The following is a 19,426-nucleotide window of genomic DNA, read 5'->3' on the forward strand; positions in this document are numbered from 1 at the left end:
ACGAATCTCCTACATGCCGATCGCTGTTCATGGACTTCGTATCACGGCCCGTTTCGGTCCGGTTGTACACTTCCTGCCCGTGAACATCAACGTTACAATATACGAGGTTGCAATGAGTTTGTTGATCCTTTGTTTTGCATGTGCGTATGGCGTGTTAATGGCTAGATGGGGGGCTTTAAAAGAGGGTTTGGTGATCACTCAACCGCAAGAATCGCTGGCTGTTTGTTCAAGACTTCTTTGTAACCTGTTGATAAAGGCCGTAGGGACAAGCTCATGATGACTCTCTCTACCAAGTTGACCGCAGTTGCAGCTGCTGCCGGCGCCTTGTTTTCCGTCAACGCTGCTGCTCAAGCTTCAGGCCCTTACGAAGCAACATGGGAGTCAACCGACAAACACAACGCCTCACCTGAATGGTTTCGTGACGCCAAATTCGGTGTTTACTGGCACTGGGGAGCCTTCACAACCCCTCAGTATGCCAGCGAATGGTATCCACGCAACATGTATGAGCCAGGCTCAGACCAACGCAAACACCATACCGAGACCTACGGACCACCCGAGGAATGGGGCTACGCCAATTTCATCAATGGTGCTGATGATCTCAAAGGGAACTTCGTCCAGTTCAAGCCCGTTCTTAGCTCAAAAGGCGGCGAGTTCGATCCCGAGGCTATCATCAAAGCTGTCAAGGCGTCAGGTGCAAAGTTCGCTGGCCCAGTTGGCGAGCATCACGATGGGTACTCTATGTGGGACAGCAAGGTCAATGAGTGGAACTCTGTCAAGCGAGGTCCCAAACTAGACTTGGTCAAGTTATGGGCGGATCTTGTGCGCAAGAACGGCATGAAGCTCGTAGTCGCCATGCATCAAGCCTACAACTACAACGGCTTCTATGAATGGGCGCCAAAGACCAACGACACGAGCTTGAAGAAATTACTGGGGCAACTCTCACGCGACGAATCAGACCAGCTATGGTTTGACAAGCATAGAGAGATGCTGGACCACGTGCAGCCTGACATCATCTGGAACGACTTCTCACTCGACAGTCCAGGCTACTGTGCTGACTTTGATGGCCCATGTGCTGTTGCTGAGAAGAAACGGTTGAAATTTCTCGCGTACTACTTCAATCGCGCTGTTGAGTGGAACAAAGAGGTCGTTACGACACATAAGCATTTTGACGTGGGATTTCGCGACACGTCCACCGTCAGTGATTATGAGCGTGGTGGACCAGCCAACATTACCCGCCCTTACTGGTTGACAGATGATGCGATCAGTGCTTCAAGCTGGAGCTATACAGTCGGCATCAAGTATTATTCCTCCAAGGCCATGGTCCACTCGCTGCTTGACCGTGTCAGCAAGAATGGCAACATGCTGCTCAACATTTCGCCAACTGCAGTCGGTGTTTTGCCTGACGAGCAGCTCAAGGTCTTGCAGGATATAGGAGACTTCCTTGGGCGCTATGGGGAGTCTGTCTTTAGTACCCGCGCTTGGGATATTTATGGTGAAGGCCCTAATCAAGTTACTGGCGGTTCTTTCACGGCACCTTTGCAGGGCAACAGCAGTGACATTCGCTTCACACGCAACAAGGCTGCTGACGTTCTCTACGCCACGGTTCTTGGCTGGCCCGACGATAAACATGTCTCTATCAGCAGTCTTGGCTCCGATGCTTTGGTTGACCTCAAGAACCTGAAGTCTGTTGAGCTTCTCGGCGACAAGGCTGGCGAATACGAAAAGGTCTCGGATTGGAAGCAGTCCAAGGATTCTCTAGAGATTTCGCTGCCAGCTCAACCAGCCGAGTCACTCGCCTATGTCCTCAAGTTGACCTTTGATGGTGGAATCCCCGTCCCCCAGCCCAGGATTGGTGCCTCTGTGTTCGTTACTACTAGTGCGACTGGTCGGGGTGTTAGCCTTGGGCTCGGTGACTTCAACGAAGAATTCTTGACCGAGGCTGGACTGAAGCCTGACTCTATTCGTTTCATCCGTGTTTCTTCTGGTACTAAGCTAACTGTGTATTCTGCGGGCGATTTGTCTGGTGATGGCAAGGAGCTCGATGCAGGCGAACACAAGGTTGAGGAGGGGTCTGTGGGATCGATTGCGATCTCCAAGGCTTGAGAGAAGAATGGCAAAGACCTGGCAGTGCATAGCTAAGAGGAAAATATTTGTATGATGTTTAATTATAAATCAAATCATCCACTTCAAATTGAACTACGCGATTTAGTGTAGTGATTATGTTCAGCGAGACATCCTATTATGCAGCGACATAACACCGTCTAAGCAGCCGGAGATAGACACTGGCTGGTCTATCAAGCGAACAAGAGGCAAAAAGAACAATCCCATAAAAGCAGTTTCAAGAAAAAGTTGATCCAATCGACGCAGGCCTGATTCGAACAGACGCCTCCGAGGAGAATAGATTTCTAGTCTATCGCATTAGACCACTCTGCCACTGCGCCTTAGCTGATTAGATAAGAACTTCTAGACAAAGATTAGACTATGGAGGCTTAGCAAAGCCCGGGTTAAATGTATGAAAAACAAATGAATTACTCGAAAGGACACTGAAGTGTCCACCTGCCTCCTTGTAAACAATCTGCATTTAAGAACACGAGACAATGCTGGCAAGATGAGCCTCTACCCAGAAGTCGCTCAAGCTAGCCAGATCCTGCACACCCAAAATTGCCAAAGCCTGACGCTTTTCCAACTGCATTACCGACACATTCTTTCTGAAAGACCCCGGTACGAAATCTGGCTGTCCACTCACGCCCATCATCTCCAAGGCCATAGGTGAACTTCCATGTGTCAGGTAGTAGTGCGCAGCCTTTGATCTCCTTCAATGAGTGACCAAACGAGCGGGTTGATAGGTCAAGACACATAACTTGGTTGACTAATAGATACCAACTCCGTAGGAGCACCTGCTTGCGTTTCATACTGGATCTCCTGCTGTGCCTAAGGTTCTAGGCCATTTGTGGATTTCAAACCGAGGTGACATCGCCTAACCCTTTGTGAATGGGTCGGACGCCCTTCACTCTATGGATAGCCTTAACTTGCGCTACTTGTTCGTTGGACAAATCGGCCCTCCATTTGTGTAATTTGCCATCTAAAAACACTAATAATTGGATCGTAATTATGACCTCCAAGGAGTCTTGCGAGAGAGGCGCCTGAGTCGGCACACTGTTCTTGGTTTTCACGGTCAAGAGGATCAATCACGTACCCCCCTGCCACGTATCTGCGGTTCAGATTGTAGAGCTTGGGCTGCACGGACTTGACACCATCGAGGCTCTCAGCTTGAGATACTTGGTCCCTGGATAAGTCAGCCTCCCACATATAAATACTCCCCTGACCAACCATCTGTGCCTCAATCTGGGTTCCAAATTCTAGGTCAAGGGAACTATTAGTCGCATTGAACTGTTCTTGATTCCCAAGGTCAATCGGCAAAATGATGTATCTTGCCTTGCCCAGGTCTTCTTGTTGCTGTAAGATGGAAGTGTCGTAAGTTGCAGGCTCTATCCGTACAACACGCTCGAAATCAGGGCGTCGTCGGATGACTGAAATTCCACCGTTGGACGCCCTTATCGTATTTGAAATTATATGCTCATCAATCTCTACCTAGGGAGAAAGATTGTTGCTCATAAGAGCATGCTGGATGAGATCGACGTTCTTATTGGCATCAGGACTCAGGCGGAGGAATACAGTGTAGAGCAATCCACCACGATCAGAAGGCTAGAAATGGTGTCATTCGTGTCAGCGGTGTTTGATACTGAACAGAGTACCAAACTCAACCACGGAAAGAGAAGAATGTGCAGAAACATGGTAAAGGATGGGTTTTGCCAGCTTGTACTTCTTGTGTAATAGCAGGAAAATGATTAAATCATAGCAACGCTTCGGAAATCTTATACGGGCGGCTGCCAAATATTGCGGTCTTACCTGGATTCGTCTGACATGGTCTAGAGTCAGTTCAAGATGAGCTGTGGTGCCTCGGTAGTTGTGAAAGTGATAAGTGAAGTGGATGGAACGAACCACCAGCTAATCTCGTACCAAGGGCGCTCGTTATTTATGATACCCCATGCACAGAGATTGAAAAGTTTAATTCGCCATCGGGCGCTTCTGGGGCAAAGAATTAGAGGTCATACGAATAGAATTGGTGACTGAAGCTTAGGTACCACTCACCGCGTCACGCGTCATGGACTCATGGCCGTTCCCAGTTTCCAAGCAATCAGCAAGTACAATGTAAGCACTGCAGAATGGCATTCAATAAAATATAGTAGTTTGGCTAGATTAAACAAAAGTGATTAGCAAACTTGCCAATTCGTGTTCAAATTGCTATTGTCCGGCCGAGGGCTCGAGTTTCTGGGCGATGGAGACGAATAATATAGGATCTCACTAAATAAATTTTAAAATAATAGAGGGAGCTCATCGCCGATAAGTGCTAGGCCAATAGAGTTCGCCACAAAGAGTCTCTTGTCATCTGTACCATGTACCATCATACAGAGTCCATACACGGCCAAATGATATATCGGCAGTCCTAGGTCGGGACTTGATATCTTTCTTTACAAGAGTTGTCTGTATTCTTTGATAGTGCAAAATACTTTATCTTCTAATATCGACTTCTGGGAGGTCTTGCTACTTTCTTTCCTCTCATCGGCACAAAGACTGGCAGGCTCATGTCAGGAGTTGAGTTCAAAGCACCAATGAATAAAACAGGGAGGACATGCTTTGTGAGAACGCTTTAAAAGTTCTTCCATGTAGGTTGTCGTTTGGCAATCCAGACGCCTTATGCGAGGACAATTTGCCATGGAATGACGAATAGCAAGGCTGACATGATTTCTTCAATATAGTTGAAAGTTTATAGAGTGATACTAAGTGATCATTTGATATTCCATGTGAAACAAAAATTGGCATCATTGGTTCCTGCCGACGGATACACCAGCTCATCCGTCATCCTGATCGACGGGCTTCGGTGACGAAATGTGACCCTGTGGAACAACGGGACTTTTTTTTACCATACACAGCTGTCCTCGGAGGCATTTCCATGACCTACGGCATTGTAGGATTATGTTGTGTGAATGAATTCCACTTCTGTTACATGATGCTGATGGTAGAATTAATTTCCTTTCCATTGTTATCGTTGGACAGGTATACTCTGCCGAACCCTACCTAGGGGTTTGGACGAGTCTTCCAAAAGGAGCTGCGCGCACCAAGCGAACTTCAGTGCTTTCTTCAAATTACTTTTATTTAGCAACAGTACTAGGGCAAATGTTCTTTGATAATAAGAGCCAGCTCAAGTAATTCTGATTCTTCTATCATGAAAGTGCGCTGGTAAGCTGGACGGTCTGTTCTCTATCTGTATTACCTGTGGTTGCATACATTCGCCGGATGCGGCCCGGGACCGGGGCCACGCCTCCCTAGCGCGGCTGTGCGGACTGAAAGCACTCCTCCAACGGTTGCAGCCTGTCCCATTTCTTCTGAAGACAGCAATGCCCTCCAGTGACAGATCCTGCCATCTTGCAGTAACTTTGGGGTTACATAGTCCCCAAAGAGGTCCCTGAGAGCAGTGCCTGTGGCTTTGCATTGATCTTGATCCTCAATTCTCACTGGCTTGATTATCCTTCGCTTCCTCAGTACAGGTTTTCCTGAATTTTTGAGAAGATACTGATCTAGAGGAACTATAGATCTGACGCCCTGGATCTTTTCAGCTAGCGATACCTGGTCTCTTGTTGAATCGATCTTCCACAGCTTGACCCCATAACTTCCAACGTCCTGTGGTTGCATCTGACCTTTGAAGATTTCTTTGACTGAAAGATGGGTAGTACTACACTGATCTTTGTCTCGGCGATTTAGAGGCCATACGACGTGGCTTTTCTTGTTTGAGCAATCGTCATGTTGAATGTCTTCCTCAGTAGTTGTTGCTTCAACCAGTGTCACGCGCACTATATCGGGGTGGCTGGTGAGCTTCTCTGCTTCCTCAGTCGTCGCTTCGATAATATTGGACTTTAGACCGGCACCGACGCTTTCCCAAAGGGGTATGCTGCCGCATTGGAGAGTGGCCTTGATGAACTCCACCGCCGTGACATCATTAACAGGTCTGCTGAGAAAAATCAGATACAGGTGCTTGACGAAACCGGGCGAGTTTCTGCTTGTTCCATATTAGCGCGAGCCGTTATGTATAGTTTATGAAGGTAAACGAGGGTAAGATAGAAATTAATCCGCGGCTTCTGTAAATACAGTTGGGGTTCTTTTTCTGGGTCGATGAATTGTCTGAGGCACACCATCGCGAGATTCAGTGCAGCAAGTAGGAAGAATATTGAACGCTTACCTCGAATTTCCTTCTGACATGATGTAGAAAATGAATGACAAGTATTGGGCTTTTTTGGTTTACTGCTCTGGGTCGTCTTCCTGTAAAGTTCGTTAAGCGAATTGTCCACGGCGATGTGCAACACGAAGGTCAAGTAAGAGCTTTTGAAGGGAAAGAATCAGAAAGTACATCGTCATTAGTTGCGAGTGGCTCTTCTCCTCTTAATAAGTAAACGTTTGGTCTAAGGTTTTACAGAGTGGGCGTGTACCCTGCCCAGATAGCTGTGAACTTAGTCTTGGTCCACAAGTCAAGAGTGATACAACTCATGGGGCAAAGAGGCTCTGCAGTCATGAGCAACAACTGTGTGCTCAGCACCGTGGCTCATAGGCTATGACTGCCTGAAGCCAAAGCAACGGAGCGTTCGGGGCTTAAAGGAAAATACTATTATTTGTCGACTTTTATTAACCTTCAGCTCTTAGTGGAGGCGAAAAGTAAGGAGTGGATTCATCTAACTACCTACACGACCTAACTTTGCGCGACACAACCTGGGATCTAAAACTTTGAGAACGGGGCAGGCAGGGAGAAAACCGTCTCTGTCTTTGGTCGCATATAATGTCCACTCTCAACCAGTAATGGAAACTTATTTCGAGCCCATCACAACTCTGATCCGATCTTAGAATAAGGAGGTATAATGGCAAAAGAATAACTATCTATTCTTTTTCCCCATTTTCCATCCAAAGATCAATATTTTCTGTCCCCTCTCAGGGTCATTCTGGACTTCATCACATCCAATGGCCTTCATTCCACGCGGCTGGAATACTTTTGACTCGTGGCGCTGTCTTGGTCATGCAACTGACTGTAGTTCATCTCGCACAAATGGGCGCCGAGATTATACATCTTTATAGATCATTAACACGATAACAAAGATTATTGCAAAAACCATTTGATTGACATATCGTGTGACGACGTGCATCGGGATATCGGGCTATCTGAGCCCGGCCAAAACTTCTCGAACCAATGATGAACAAGAGTGAGAGTATGCAACAACGGGTCCACGTCCGTCACTCCGATGACCCATTTTGTTGAAATAGCCGTGCCTAGTAATGATTGGGAAGGTCACAAGTGCCGTTATTCATGTCCCTGGTGATATTAATGCCAAGCCTACTTCCCCACAATCTCGGGAGAATTGACGACGCGGGGTTGTAGCCTCTCCAATTGAAAAGCAGCGTTTATGAACATCATCTTGGCAAACAAGGGGTTCCAAGATCAATTCATCAGTGCCAGTTTACCAGGAATACGCAGGTGAAGACCTGGAATACGATCCTGTGAGAGTGAAATCGGTAAGATCTGCAATGTTCATAAATAATATGCCTTGGAATCCCTCTCTCGTTGCTCAATTATCATCATCTCTTGGTTCGGAATTTCTCGCTCACAATGCATCTATACAGGATTGCAGTCATCTTTGCAAGCCTGACGTCGGCCGTTTCAGCCCTCACGGTCAAGTCCACCAAACAGTGGACAATCGGCACCGATGTCCAAGGCTCCGAACGACTCAATGGCGTGAGCTATCAAGAAGATGCCCTCATTACTTATGGGGACTATCAATATGTTACTTTTTACGAGACTGCCCCGGCGGGATATCTCAACCATTTCGTGAAGGTGGGACGTAGAAAGGTTTCACCTAGTATCGGCGACTGGGAGTTCCTCACTCTCGATGACTATACCCAGAAGACGATGGATGGCCATAACATGATCTCTATGGGTATTTCAGGGGATGGAAAGATTCACCTCAGCTTTGATCATCATGTAAGTTGAAACCAAGACTGGGGATCCTCTCTGACTCTTGAAGGATGTCCCGATCAATTACCGCATCTCGAAAAACGGTATCGCAAAAGACGTTCCCTCAAAATGGACCTCAGATCTCTTCGGCCCCGTCGTCCATGAGCTTGTTGGGTCCCAAGGACCTTACTCGCCACTGACGTATCCTCGATTTGAGCCTTTGAGCAACGGTGACCTTCTATTAGAGTTTCGAATTGGCCAGTGAGTATTGTGATTTTGTCTTCGGGCGCGTACTGACAACCGTAGGTCGGGGTCGGGCGATAGTTACATCCATCGCTACAGCGCATCGACTGGGAAATGGCAAGCCTACGGAATGTACATCCAAGGTGACGACAACAATGCGTACATCAACGGAATAGATTACCTGGATGGAAAGTTGTATACCTCGTGGACTGTCAGAGAAACACCGAATGCTGACACCAATCATGGTGTTTATTTTGCCTACTCGAATGACGATGGCAAGACATGGTTCAATACGAATGGTACCAAGCTGTCGAAACCCATTTCAACATCTGATGACAGCACCTTGATCTGGGATGTTCCTCAGAACAGCCGTATGGTCAACCAGGAGGGACAGCTTATCGACATCAAGGGCCGGTTCCATATTCTGATGAGAGACCTGTTGTCTGGAGAGCATCTGTATCAGCACTATCTCCGGAAACCTGACGGTAAGTTCTGTCAATCGCCCTTCAATCAACATCGCTAAACTTTTACAAGGAACATGGACCAAGAATGCCATTAACCCCTCTGGCCTCAACGGGCCTGATCTGTACGACCCAAGAGGCAAACTTGCTGGCGATGCGAGCGGCGAATACTTGTTCGGCTTGCTCCCTGATCCTGTCAAGCAGTCAACTGGTATTTATGTCGCTACCGCATCAAAAGATTTCAAGGACTGGAAGAGTCTGGCCGAGATCCCGAATACTTCGACCGAGCCGCTCTTTGATAAGACAAGACTTCATGAATCGGGAGTTTTGAGCGTGTTTGTAAGACAGGCGGGTGGATTTCCTGATCGCAAATTACAAGTATGGGATTTTGAGCTTGACCTATAGTTATATACATGAGCCAACCGGTTTCTCTGCCTCTTGTTTCATTCCAGTAGATTATATCTTGTTCCTGCATTCGTCTATGCCTCATCTCCGTGGCAGATTGCGCTACTGTTCGTCAGTGAAGTATTACCTTTAATGCCCAAAGCTTAAGACGAACTTCTTTTTTATTCAGAGTTTACTATGATCCCCTTTTTGCTGAGCTATTGGCTACTGGCAGGATAAACCCATTGCTGCCTCGGATCTTATGTCAGATACCGGAATACCCCGCTCCGAGCGGATCATTCATGGCCAGACCAAACCAGGTTTCACTGAGAAACAAGAAACACCAATATTTTTGTATCTTGCCTATCCCATGAGACAGACGCTTCTCAAAATGCAGGCACTCATTCAGAAGCAAATGGAAAATGCCATCGCGCTGAGAAAGCCAGCGTCTGCACTTCCGTGGCGACCCGACGAACCCTGCAGGCAGCCTTTGTACGGGTGGAGCAGCAACGCGGATGAATGGCAGCCACTTCAAGCATCGGAGCCCTCACCAAACAAGTCCAAGGCGACTAGACTAGCAGTTTACAGCTGGAATATCGATTTTATGCTCCCTCATGCCGACAGCCGGATGAACTCTGCTTTGAAACACCTGGAAGAGCTGAGTCGCCCGCATAGAAATGACAACAACACGGCGGTTGTCATAAATATTCAAGAATGCGTTCCATCTGATTTAACTCTCATCAGCGAGAAGGATTGGATCAGAGATGGTTTCTACAGAACTGATGTTGATACTGCGAACTGGGCCTCGGGCGCTTATGGTACGACGACGCTGGTTGATCGCCGACTTGATGCCCTGTCCTGCTTTCGAGTGCATTACTCAGCGACTCGGATGGAGCGCGATGCCCTCTTTGTTGACGTAGAAGCATCTGGTCAGATAGTTCGACTTTGCAACACTCACCTCGAATCACTTGCAATGGAGCCACCACGTCGCCCAGCCCAAATGCAGCTCATCGCTTCACACATGCACGCCGAGGACATTTCGGGCGCCGTCGTGACTGGAGACTTCAACGCCATCCAGCCATTTGACAGAACCCTTCACACAGACAACAACCTCGAAGACGCATATCTCAATCTCGGTGGCACAGAAGGCGACGGTAGGGATGATAACGAAGGGTATACATGGGGACAGCAGGCTCTACCAGAGCTGCGACAGCTATTCGGCTGCTCGCGCATGGATAAGGTGTTTTTCTGTGGCGATGGACTTGAACTCTTGGGGTTTGAGAGATTTGGTGCTGATGTTGAGCCGGATAAGTCGGAGGAGGATGTTCGGAAGGATCTGCTCTCGCTTGGCTTTGAGAAGCCGTGGATCACTGATCATCTTGGCGTCAAGGCAGTTTTTGAGATCAAGCATTGAACGAACACAGTAGTTATCTCATCCGTGTCAGCACAGTTAGACATCAACCAACAGGCAAACTGAGTTCCCAACTCCCGAGTCACGATCACAAATCGAGACATAACATGAACAGTGTTCCATATTCGTAAGCGCATTATGATGCAGATGCTCGAGAGGCTGAGAGGGTCGCATCTCTCAGGCACAGTCGTTGTAGTGGTGGCAATCTCCACTAGCGATCTTACACGGCTAGCTTGGCCAGGTTTAGCGGGATGCCCTCACTGTCAGCACTTGTCACCGATTAGTTCAAGCACTACAGTTCGTCTCATGCGAACCAGCCAGTTAGAAAGAGCTTATACCGACACTTTACCTTGTCGTATTCGTACGTTGCCCATCTCTTGTTAGCTATAAAGTCTGAGGTTGCGCGATCGCACAAGATCCTTCTCCCATTAGCTAAACCTCAACATCGCCATGTCAAACTCAGTGCCTGAGATCCTGTCGCGACCAGCGGTTGCTGCGCCGCTGATTCTATTGACATCCTACATCATATACCAGATTTTCCTGAAACGTTCCAACTTACCTGACCTACCAATCATCGGAGCACGCAAAGGCGACTGGTTTCCCATTTTACAAGCCAAAATTCGCAACTCCCTCGATGTCAAGGCCGCGCTCAACTCGGCGTACATTCAGTACAGAAACCAAGCGGCCATTTTTCCCTTGATCGACGGTGGAAACATTATCTATCTTCCACGATCAGATACAAAGTTCGCCAGCGAGCAACCTACCAATATGCTCAGCATGCACGAATCGGCACAGCAAGATTTACAAACGGACTACACTACCATGGATCCATCCCTCACACATGATCCTATTCATTTGGAACTGGTCACTACCACGCTTACCAAAGAGGTCGGAAATCTCATCCCAGATCTCGCTGAAGAAATCGAGCATTGTGTTAGGAAACAATTGGGCAGCAGCACAGACTGGTCCGAAATTTGCATAATGGAATCTGCGCAAAAGATGCTCAGTGGTATCACCAATCGAGCATTTCTTGGTCTTCCGCTTTGTCGAAACGAAGAGATGCTGAAGTTGGGCATCGCGTTCGCCCAGGATATTCCACTGTCGTCAATGATGATGAAGTTGTTCCCGAGCTTCGTTAAACCGCTAGTTGCGCCTCTTATAACCCGATCCAACAGGATTCACACTCGCGGCTTTGAGAAGATCCTTGAACCAGAGATCAAGGCCCGTCTAGAAGAATACGATTCGCAAGATGAACGCACCAAGTCCGATCGGAACGATTACTTGCAGTGGTTAATTGAGCAAGCTAAGGAGATCGGTAACCCGAAGAACTGGCAGGTCAGCGCGCTGGCTCAACGTGTTCTGCTACTGAACTTTGCGTCCATTCACACTACGACGTTTGCAGTTACCCATGCTCTTCTTGACATTGCTTCATCATCTCCCGATCTTATGTCTGAACTTCGCGATGAAGTAGAGAGCGTACTGAAACTACATGATGGCAAGTGGAACAAACGCGCCGTTGCACAGCTCGAAAAGCTCGACTCTGCAATTCGCGAAAGCCAGCGCAAGAACTCCATCGTCTCAATCGGAGTTTCCCGTACCGTCGTAGGAGAAAAAGGTGTCACTTTTCCATCGGGTACGCACGTCCCCAAAGGGCTAAGAATAGCCGTACCAGGGTACTCAGTGCTGCAGGACAGTGAGATCTACCCTGAACCTAAGACTTATAAACCACTTCGCTTCTACGATGCGCGGCAAAACGAGGCAGACGAATATGTCAAGAGTGCGCGTAATGCTTTACCGACTGCGACACAGGACTTTTTGGCGTGGGGACTCGGCCGGAACGCGTGTCCGGGAAGGTTCTTTGCGAGCAACGAGATCAAAATGTTGCTTGCTTACATTCTGTTGAACTATGACATTGAGCATCTGGCAGAACGGCCACGGAATACTTGGATTGCACAGAACAGGATACCTCCCATGAAAGCGACGCTGAGGATAAGGAAGATGTCTAGATCTTAGGAGACATTAATAATGTAGTATTGCAGATGAAGGGTGCGAACACGAGAAGGATTCGTTGCTGATAAGGAATGATGACATTCACGTGACAGCGTGTTGTTTTCCTGACACGTTCAGCTATAAAGTCCTTCCCCTCCAATTGACGCGTCTTATGGTGACTTGATCATTTTCTCGTACAATCAATACTCTTGAGCTGTTCTTGTAACATGGGTTCAACCTCCAGCTATATCTCATACCTATGGAAGAGTTCTTCCGGCGGAGATTGGGAGAGACAGATCGACGAGTGTGAAAGCTTTTATTGTCTTTACACTAAAGAAGGCCACGGCTGTTATCCCGTCACTGCCTGCGCATCCTTCCAATTCAAGTTCTCTTCCAACAATGGTCATGGCCGCGATATCGAGGCTCTAAAGAATGCTTGGCTTATTCTGCACCATAGAAAATCTCCTTTTCACTGTTGATTCCCAACTCCCAGTATTCATTTGTGTCATGAGCTTCCACCTCAATCTCGCCATCGGCCAACTGGTTGAAATAGTCAATCGTTTCATAAACCCACCCAGTGAAGGCCTCATCATCTTCGGATCTCGGGTCTGGGACAACCAGCGTTGCTTCGGTGATCTCGAAATCATGGTCGTTCATAGCATTGACGACGGCGTTGTACAGATCTGCAGCTGCTGCTTTTCCAGGGGGAGACTCGCTGATATGGACTAAGAAGCGGTCGTATCCATCGTATCCAGTTGGGTACTCTCCCACAATAGCAACTCTAATGCATGTGAGGAGACCGCCGGTCGACAGGACAGTGTTTCCTTTGGCGCAACGCCACTGGTCCATGCCAACGTCGATCTCCTGGGCGGCCATGGCGATAGCTGGCTAAAAGAGTTGCTAGGTAATATATTAGCATGAAGCGCATAAGGTGCCAGACCGCTCATACCTTGAAAGTGCTGTAAAATGCTGGAGAGTCCTGAGCGAGAAAGAAGCTTGGAGACTGTATGGTAAATGAGAAAGATTGAGAGGAGAAGGAAGGACGGAGAAGAGAGAGAAGAGGAGAAAGAAAAGACAGGAGACAGTAGACGAGTTGGAGCGCGTGACGCAACATGGACAGTGAATCATGCTTCCCCAGGGTTTATAGGACCCACAAGCCTTTTGAGAATAATGAGGATGTTGAGATTTGGTTGAGCTCGACCTTCCATATCATCAGCACTGATAAAAGCACACTCTAGTGGTTTAATGACGATGCTCCCGTCTTTACTGTTCCAACCGTGTACATGATCCAGCCAAAAGGGGATGCGAGTCACCAAACCCTGTTCTTACGATGCCCTCACGACATTACCGATGGTATTGGTATTCTACAGCATCTCGACCAGCTGTTTACTTAGGCTGCCCAATTTTACACCCAATCAGCCAAGTATGAATACGTGTTGGCTAATGAAGACCTTGAGGCAGAACCTTTTCCATGTCTTCGTCTTGGCTCTGGAAATGGCCCTCGCTGAGTCCCAGCCTCGCAAACAGGAAGCCTATACTGTTCACCATGTCGATCGTCCCATGCCAAACCTCCGCCCATTTTGCAAGGAACCGCATAACAGCCCTGATTATGCGGGCGCACCGTATCACGCCGTTTGCGCACATGCTTTAGGCATTGACTTGGAAGTTCCTGGGCTGGCAGTTGACAAAGATGTTGCGCCAAAAACCTTAACTCAAGTAGCTACAGAAGTTCGAGACTTCTATGACAAGCACAAACCCATCTTATCGGAGGATATCCACGAACAGGTTCTCTTCGCTTCCTTGACGTTCAGATCCCAGTTCCCCTCGCGTGGCCTGGTCTATCTCAGACCCACCATTCTATCTTGTTTCTCTCTCCTCAATCAGCAACCTGAGCTCTGTAGTGGCTGCATCCAATGAGATGATGGAGCTTACCAATATCTGGGCCGCCAGTCAATCAATCATTACTGGTGTTGCAATCTTGCTTGGCAGTTGGGATGGGAAGATTCAACTTTTTATTATTTTCAATTCTCAATACCATAGTGGGGAGTATATGCAGAGGTTCTTGGAGTGTATTTTGAATCATGTATATGAACTTATTCTGCACGACAAAGAATCCCCCCGCCCAGACTAAGTGATAGAAATGTTTAGATGATATTAGGATATATTAGGGAAGTTTTTGATCAACTTCGTATGATGTTTTACCGGTTTGTTTTCTCACTCCGATGTAAGGCCTGCAGTCTTTTGACGTTCAGAGGATTATTCTTAGCACAGCGTGAGCCACGATCTTGGTGTTGCGGTGCAAGTTTATGTCAAACGCACCGCCGGTTGCAGGGATGTTCGTGCACCCTGTATGAAGTCTGAGACGTGAGGCCTATAGGTCGAATAGGCACAGTTCAGGCCGGGAAGCAGAGAGGTCATCAAAGCACCGGCGTCCACCTTTTGGGCGGTTGTAGTCTCGACTGAATTGGCCATGAGGCTCGATAGGAAATGTCCAAAATCCAATTGCAGTTTCAACTGCTCCATTGGACTGCCGTTTGGTCTCCTTGGGATCTCTCCATGCTTGTTCTTGCTGGGATGCTTCCCATTTGTTAAGTTGTTGTTCCCATCTTTCGCTTTCGGAATTCAAATAGGCAACAGCGTCAGATTCACACCTGATTGGCGATTTGCTTCGATTAGTTGTGTAAGCAATTTTGAAGGCACAGGGCGTCGTCACTCTCAATTTCTCTGCCAACTCCATCCATGTTTGGTACGGTTTATCGAAGTCTTCTATGCTCCAAAGATCGAAATGAACACTATGAAATACTTCCTGTCCGATGAGTCGTGGATCCTGCTGTCTTGAAAAGCTGCCGGTAGCCCATGCGACAGGAAGTAAACAGCGATTCTGCAATAGACACCTGCGATGAGCAAGAGATGTGTGAGTCACTGTGTCCACATTAGTGTAGTATACAAATGTAACACTTCGAAGCCTGGCTATGACTTGGCGCAGCTGGTCTTCTGAACTGGCATAATCAGGAAGATGGGGAATTCTGTAACCAAGTAACCTAGGCCTCAATAATAAGGCTACGTGACATAACCCTATGTTACGCGGGTCATGGTTCCAAACGTCATTCGCAAAGTTTGTGAACTGAGGCAAGCCCATGATCTCCAAGGTGTCCAGCTCAGGATTGAAGGAAAGTGTCCCTGGTATGAGAGCTTGAGGTCTTTTGCGTCTGGGACCGATGTGGCTCAAAACGATCCCTTGCGGATTGCGCTGATCGTTCTGTTCACTTATCTGGAGTGAATCTATGATCGAGGGAGATTCCGTGACATAGAAACAAGGAAGTACTATGCGATAAAATCGTTGGGCGCTAGCACGAGATTCAACGCTGGTACTGAATAAGGCGCTAGGCTTTGGGGGATAATGGAAAAGAAGTCTATATGGCTTTGGGACTGGCCAGGCTTTGCCATAACTTCCATTGCGACGAAGTTTGCCAGTAGTATCATCGACGGTGCAAAGCTCGACTGTAATATATCGCTCACAAGTCAGGCTTTGCTCCCAAATCATTTGTCTTAGCTCCGTAGGAAGGTTAGGAAACAAATGAAATGTCGCGTTCGAGATTGGAAACTTGGGGTTAAGGAGACTCGGGAGTCGGCCAGATGGCTTGACCTGGGGGTTTTGGTTGGGATCTTCCATGGCGAGGTGAAGTGTTGCTAAAAGAGAAAATTCAAAATTCCAACTTCTAGGGTGGAGCACTGTTCTTATAACAGCGAGAACCAAAAGTTAATTTGTGACTCACTACTAATTTTCTCAGTCAGAGTTTGTGAATCTGTGTTCATGAATGATAATTTTGCTGTAATTGGAGCCGTGAATAATTTAATAGCAATGTCTAAAACTACTAAGTTCTCAGTGTTGATGTAAGCTCTAAGCCACAAGTCTCAACTGCAACCAAGACATTATAAGCTTACGTAAACTAAGTAACTAACAGAAGGTATTATTATTACAACTTAAGAAAAGAGGTACTCTTAGGTATATTGCGTAGATAGAAAGGACAGATCGTTGGCTGAGATTCACTAATGCCGATCTGATTCTGCTCGTAAATGTTGGCTTGTGTGTGTTGATTCAAAGAGGACGATGACGTCTGGCACGACTGGGTCAGCAGACGCCAGCAACATTCTTGCAATGACTAAAGAGAAAAGTGTAACCAATGAGCATCTCTACAGTAATACAATTGAAAATGTCATATCTCATTCTTATTCTTGACTAGTGGACCCAAGCCACGCATGAGCTAAGAATCCTCCTGCCATGTTGAGCTATACCAGGCGCGCTGATCACCTACTGATTGGTCGCTGATGTGACTCCACTAACCTCATTCTCAAAGCGATCGCATTATCTCAACCGAGTATACGATCGTTTCCAGGCGACATGTGATACCAGTTACTCGGCAATCAGCTGTTGCTGGATGGGGTAGAAGAGGGGAAGTTGTTCATATCATGTATATAAGACGGCGCTTGGCTACATATTGATCAGTCAACAAAGACGTTCCATCCCCTTAACGTTATATAAACATGGAGACCTATTTGATCTCACTACTCCTCACTCTTACGACTTTTGTAATCTTCTCAGTGGCTAGTTTTGATGGTAACATCAACTATGGAAGTCCCTCGCTTCGGCATACGCAGTTCGGCATCGATGTCGATCAAGTCCAGCGACGTTCCTGGAAGCGTGGAAACGTCGCATTCAAGCCAGAGGAACTGAACTTTACTCATGGTGTTGCATCAGGCGATCCATGGCCCAATAGCGTTATACTGTGGACTCGAATTGCCCCAACTAATGCATCTTCCGCTGACACCGCACCGATTGATGGAACCGAACCGCTTTACAGCCACGAGACCAAGAAGTTCATAGAGGCCGATCCTAATCCTATCTGCTTGCACTGGAAAGTCTTTCCAGTTGGCAAGAAGGACTCAAAGTCGATCGTGAGCAGCGGAAAGGCTTATACGACCGCGGATATCGACTACACAGTTAAGGTGGGTTCTCATATCAAGATCAAGCACTATAACTAACCGACAGCAGGTTGAAGCCAAAGGTTTGAAGCCATTGACGACATACCACTATCAGTTCACTGTTTGCAACTCGAACAATACCAGCCCTTTAGGAAGGACCAAGACTGCACCCCGGCCTGACGATGACGTGTCAGAGATCAACCTGGCAGTTTTCTCATGCAGTGCATACTGTAAGTGTGGAGATGCCTGTCTACAAACTGTCACTGACCAGCCCAAGTCCCAGGATACTTTAACGTCTACGGCAATGCTGCCCGAAAGGATAATCACGACTGGGTTGTTCATCTTGGTGATTACATCTATGAGTATGGCACCTATACACTGTATAAAGAGCGCGGGTCGATTCCGAAACACCCGACATACTCGCTATATGACTACCGTGCACGCCATGGACAGGTATGGACCCATGCAACTGTTGCTATCCAAATCAGGCTCTGACTCTATGTAGCACCGGACTGATCCTGACTTGCAACTGTTGGCCCAAAACTCAGCTTGGATTACAACTTGGGACGACCATGGTAAGGCTTCCCCACGACGTACAGGAAGTTCTGTCACTAATCTGGACCAGAGCTTGCCGATAACGCTTACAGAGATGGATATGTTGACTTCTTCGACCAGCCGAACACCTTCAAAGGAGAAGGTCCGAAGGTAGCCACAGATGCACGCAAAGCCAACGCTGTCCGAGCGTACTTTGAGTGGATGCCAATCAGGCAGACTGACATGGACGACGGTTTAAGAGTCTGGAGATCTTTTCAGTTGGGAAAGCTGATGGACCTTGTGATATTGGATACCCGATTATACGACCGAAGCAAGGGAACCGACTGTGAGTACTTTCTTGGAGGTTTCATAGAGTCTCACATTCTAACCACGATCAGACGTCAACGACAAGTACATCGAGAAAATCAGCGACGATCCAAGTAGGACGCTGATGGGTGGTCGCCAAGAGAATTGGTTCTATCGCTCGTTATCCGAATCCAAGGATCGGAACGCAACTTGGCGAGTGATCGGAAACCAGATCGTATTCTCCCAAATTAAAGGGGACGCGGCTGGGGGAGGAGACACCTGGGATGTAAGATTCCCATATCTCACTTCCGAAAGAAGAACCCCACTGCTGATCTCCAATAGGGTTATATCGCGAACCGAAACAGAACACTCAATCATCTCTATAAGAACAAGATCGACAACAACATCTTCTTGTCTGGAGATAGTCATATGAACTGGGTATGAGATCACACCAGTCCTGTCTTAGTAACACCACTGACTTTTAGCAGGTATCTGATTTGGCGTGGCTGGGTACCAAGAAGTACAATCCAAAGACAGGAGAGGGTGCCATCGGGGCTGAGTTCGCAGGTACCGCGGTCAGCTCATGGGGTACGTCAGGACTCAAAACGATCGAGCCTGACGCAGGAAGATTGTCTCGCAAAGCTATCGCCGAGAACAAAGAGCTATTCTGGCAAGAAGGATATTACCGTGGCTACTTTCACTTGTCCGTCGCTCCAAAGAAAGTCTCAGCTCAATTCTTTGGTAAGTCAAGCAACCATTGTGAATACTCGGCACGATACTAACAGGAAGAAAGGCTCACCATCTATTGCGACTCATAATGCTTGGGAGATCCCATTAGCTAATTTTACGGTTTTTGCTGGGGATAACCACATCCATCGGCCGAAGGATGGCGTCCAGGCTGAGTCTGGAGCCCTGAAGTCCGGGGAAATAAAGCACACGAATTTGACGTTGAATACTGAGACCGGAGTTTGGAAGGTTCAAGGCTTTGACAAGATGTATCTCAACCCAGAACCTAGTTTCCTTGGTTCATCCTAATCGACATGGCCAATCGGCGTCACG

The 19,426-nt window shown here is 47.5% G+C and overlaps 9 protein-coding genes and 1 non-coding gene across 11 annotated transcripts; 5 read left to right on the plus strand and 5 right to left on the minus strand.

The window, feature by feature from the left end:
- Positions 1-160: 160 nt before the first annotated feature.
- Positions 161-2,188, plus strand: FOIG_11469 (alpha-L-fucosidase). Its single transcript, XM_031212039.1, has one exon. It carries the CDS (start codon positions 274-276, stop codon positions 2,101-2,103), a length of 1,830 nt encoding a protein of 609 aa, XP_031058016.1. The 5' UTR covers positions 161-273; the 3' UTR covers positions 2,104-2,188.
- Positions 2,189-2,359: 171 nt separating this feature from the next.
- Positions 2,360-2,441, minus strand: FOIG_11470. Its single transcript has one exon. It is a non-coding gene; the product is annotated as a tRNA-Ser (tRNA).
- Positions 2,442-3,591: 1,150 nt separating this feature from the next.
- On the minus strand, positions 3,592-6,318 carry FOIG_11471 (uncharacterized protein; the record flags this gene model as incomplete). The annotated part of the gene is made up of 3 exons (XM_031212040.1): positions 3,592-3,705; positions 5,350-6,115; positions 6,299-6,318. 3 exons carry the CDS (start codon positions 6,316-6,318, stop codon positions 3,592-3,594), a joined length of 900 nt encoding a protein of 299 aa, XP_031058017.1.
- Positions 6,319-7,517: 1,199 nt separating this feature from the next.
- On the plus strand, positions 7,518-9,259 carry FOIG_11472 (uncharacterized protein). 2 transcript variants are annotated; one of them, XM_031212042.1, is made up of 5 exons: positions 7,518-7,617; positions 7,726-8,083; positions 8,127-8,317; positions 8,363-8,784; positions 8,834-9,259. In XM_031212042.1, exons 2-5 carry the CDS (start codon positions 8,012-8,014, stop codon positions 9,163-9,165), a joined length of 1,017 nt encoding a protein of 338 aa, XP_031058019.1. In that variant the 5' UTR covers positions 7,518-7,617; positions 7,726-8,011; the 3' UTR covers positions 9,166-9,259. The 2 variants fall into 2 exon arrangements, with proteins under 2 accessions (XP_031058019.1, XP_031058018.1); XM_031212041.1 differs by having other exon boundaries at positions 7,518-8,083.
- A 196-nt stretch (positions 9,260-9,455) lies between these two features.
- Positions 9,456-10,675, plus strand: FOIG_11473 (uncharacterized protein). Its single transcript, XM_031212043.1, has one exon. The coding sequence runs from the start codon at positions 9,515-9,517 to the stop codon at positions 10,556-10,558; it is 1,044 nt and encodes a 347-aa protein (XP_031058020.1). The 5' UTR covers positions 9,456-9,514; the 3' UTR covers positions 10,559-10,675.
- Positions 10,676-10,993: 318 nt separating this feature from the next.
- FOIG_11474 (uncharacterized protein) lies at positions 10,994-12,737 on the plus strand. The gene has a single exon (XM_031212044.1). The coding sequence runs from the start codon at positions 11,006-11,008 to the stop codon at positions 12,566-12,568; it is 1,563 nt and encodes a 520-aa protein (XP_031058021.1). The 5' UTR covers positions 10,994-11,005; the 3' UTR covers positions 12,569-12,737.
- Positions 12,738-12,985: 248 nt separating this feature from the next.
- On the minus strand, positions 12,986-13,420 carry FOIG_11475 (uncharacterized protein; the record flags this gene model as incomplete). Its single annotated transcript, XM_031212045.1, has 1 exon — positions 12,986-13,420. The coding sequence occupies one exon, from the start codon at positions 13,418-13,420 to the stop codon at positions 12,986-12,988; it is 435 nt and encodes a 144-aa protein (XP_031058022.1).
- Positions 13,421-13,984: 564 nt separating this feature from the next.
- Positions 13,985-14,092, minus strand: FOIG_11476 (uncharacterized protein; the record flags this gene model as incomplete). The annotated part of the gene is made up of 1 exon (XM_031212046.1): positions 13,985-14,092. One exon carries the CDS (start codon positions 14,090-14,092, stop codon positions 13,985-13,987), a length of 108 nt encoding a protein of 35 aa, XP_031058023.1.
- An 823-nt stretch (positions 14,093-14,915) lies between these two features.
- Positions 14,916-16,217, minus strand: FOIG_11477 (uncharacterized protein; the record flags this gene model as incomplete). The annotated part of the gene is made up of 2 exons (XM_031212047.1): positions 14,916-15,466; positions 16,064-16,217. 2 exons carry the CDS (start codon positions 16,215-16,217, stop codon positions 14,916-14,918), a joined length of 705 nt encoding a protein of 234 aa, XP_031058024.1.
- An 872-nt stretch (positions 16,218-17,089) lies between these two features.
- FOIG_11478 (alkaline phosphatase) lies at positions 17,090-19,402 on the plus strand (the record flags this gene model as incomplete). Its single annotated transcript, XM_031212048.1, has 9 exons — positions 17,090-17,551; positions 17,598-17,757; positions 17,805-17,980; positions 18,033-18,102; positions 18,153-18,407; positions 18,460-18,653; positions 18,710-18,805; positions 18,856-19,108; positions 19,161-19,402. The coding sequence occupies 9 exons, from the start codon at positions 17,090-17,092 to the stop codon at positions 19,400-19,402; spliced, it is 1,908 nt and encodes a 635-aa protein (XP_031058025.1).
- Between the last annotated feature and the right edge of the window lie 24 nt (positions 19,403-19,426).

The sequence above is a fragment of the Fusarium odoratissimum genome, assembly GCF_000260195.1.
Source record: "Fusarium odoratissimum NRRL 54006 unplaced genomic scaffold supercont1.22, whole genome shotgun sequence".
In the NCBI taxonomy this organism is placed as follows: domain Eukaryota; kingdom Fungi; phylum Ascomycota; class Sordariomycetes; order Hypocreales; family Nectriaceae; genus Fusarium; species Fusarium odoratissimum.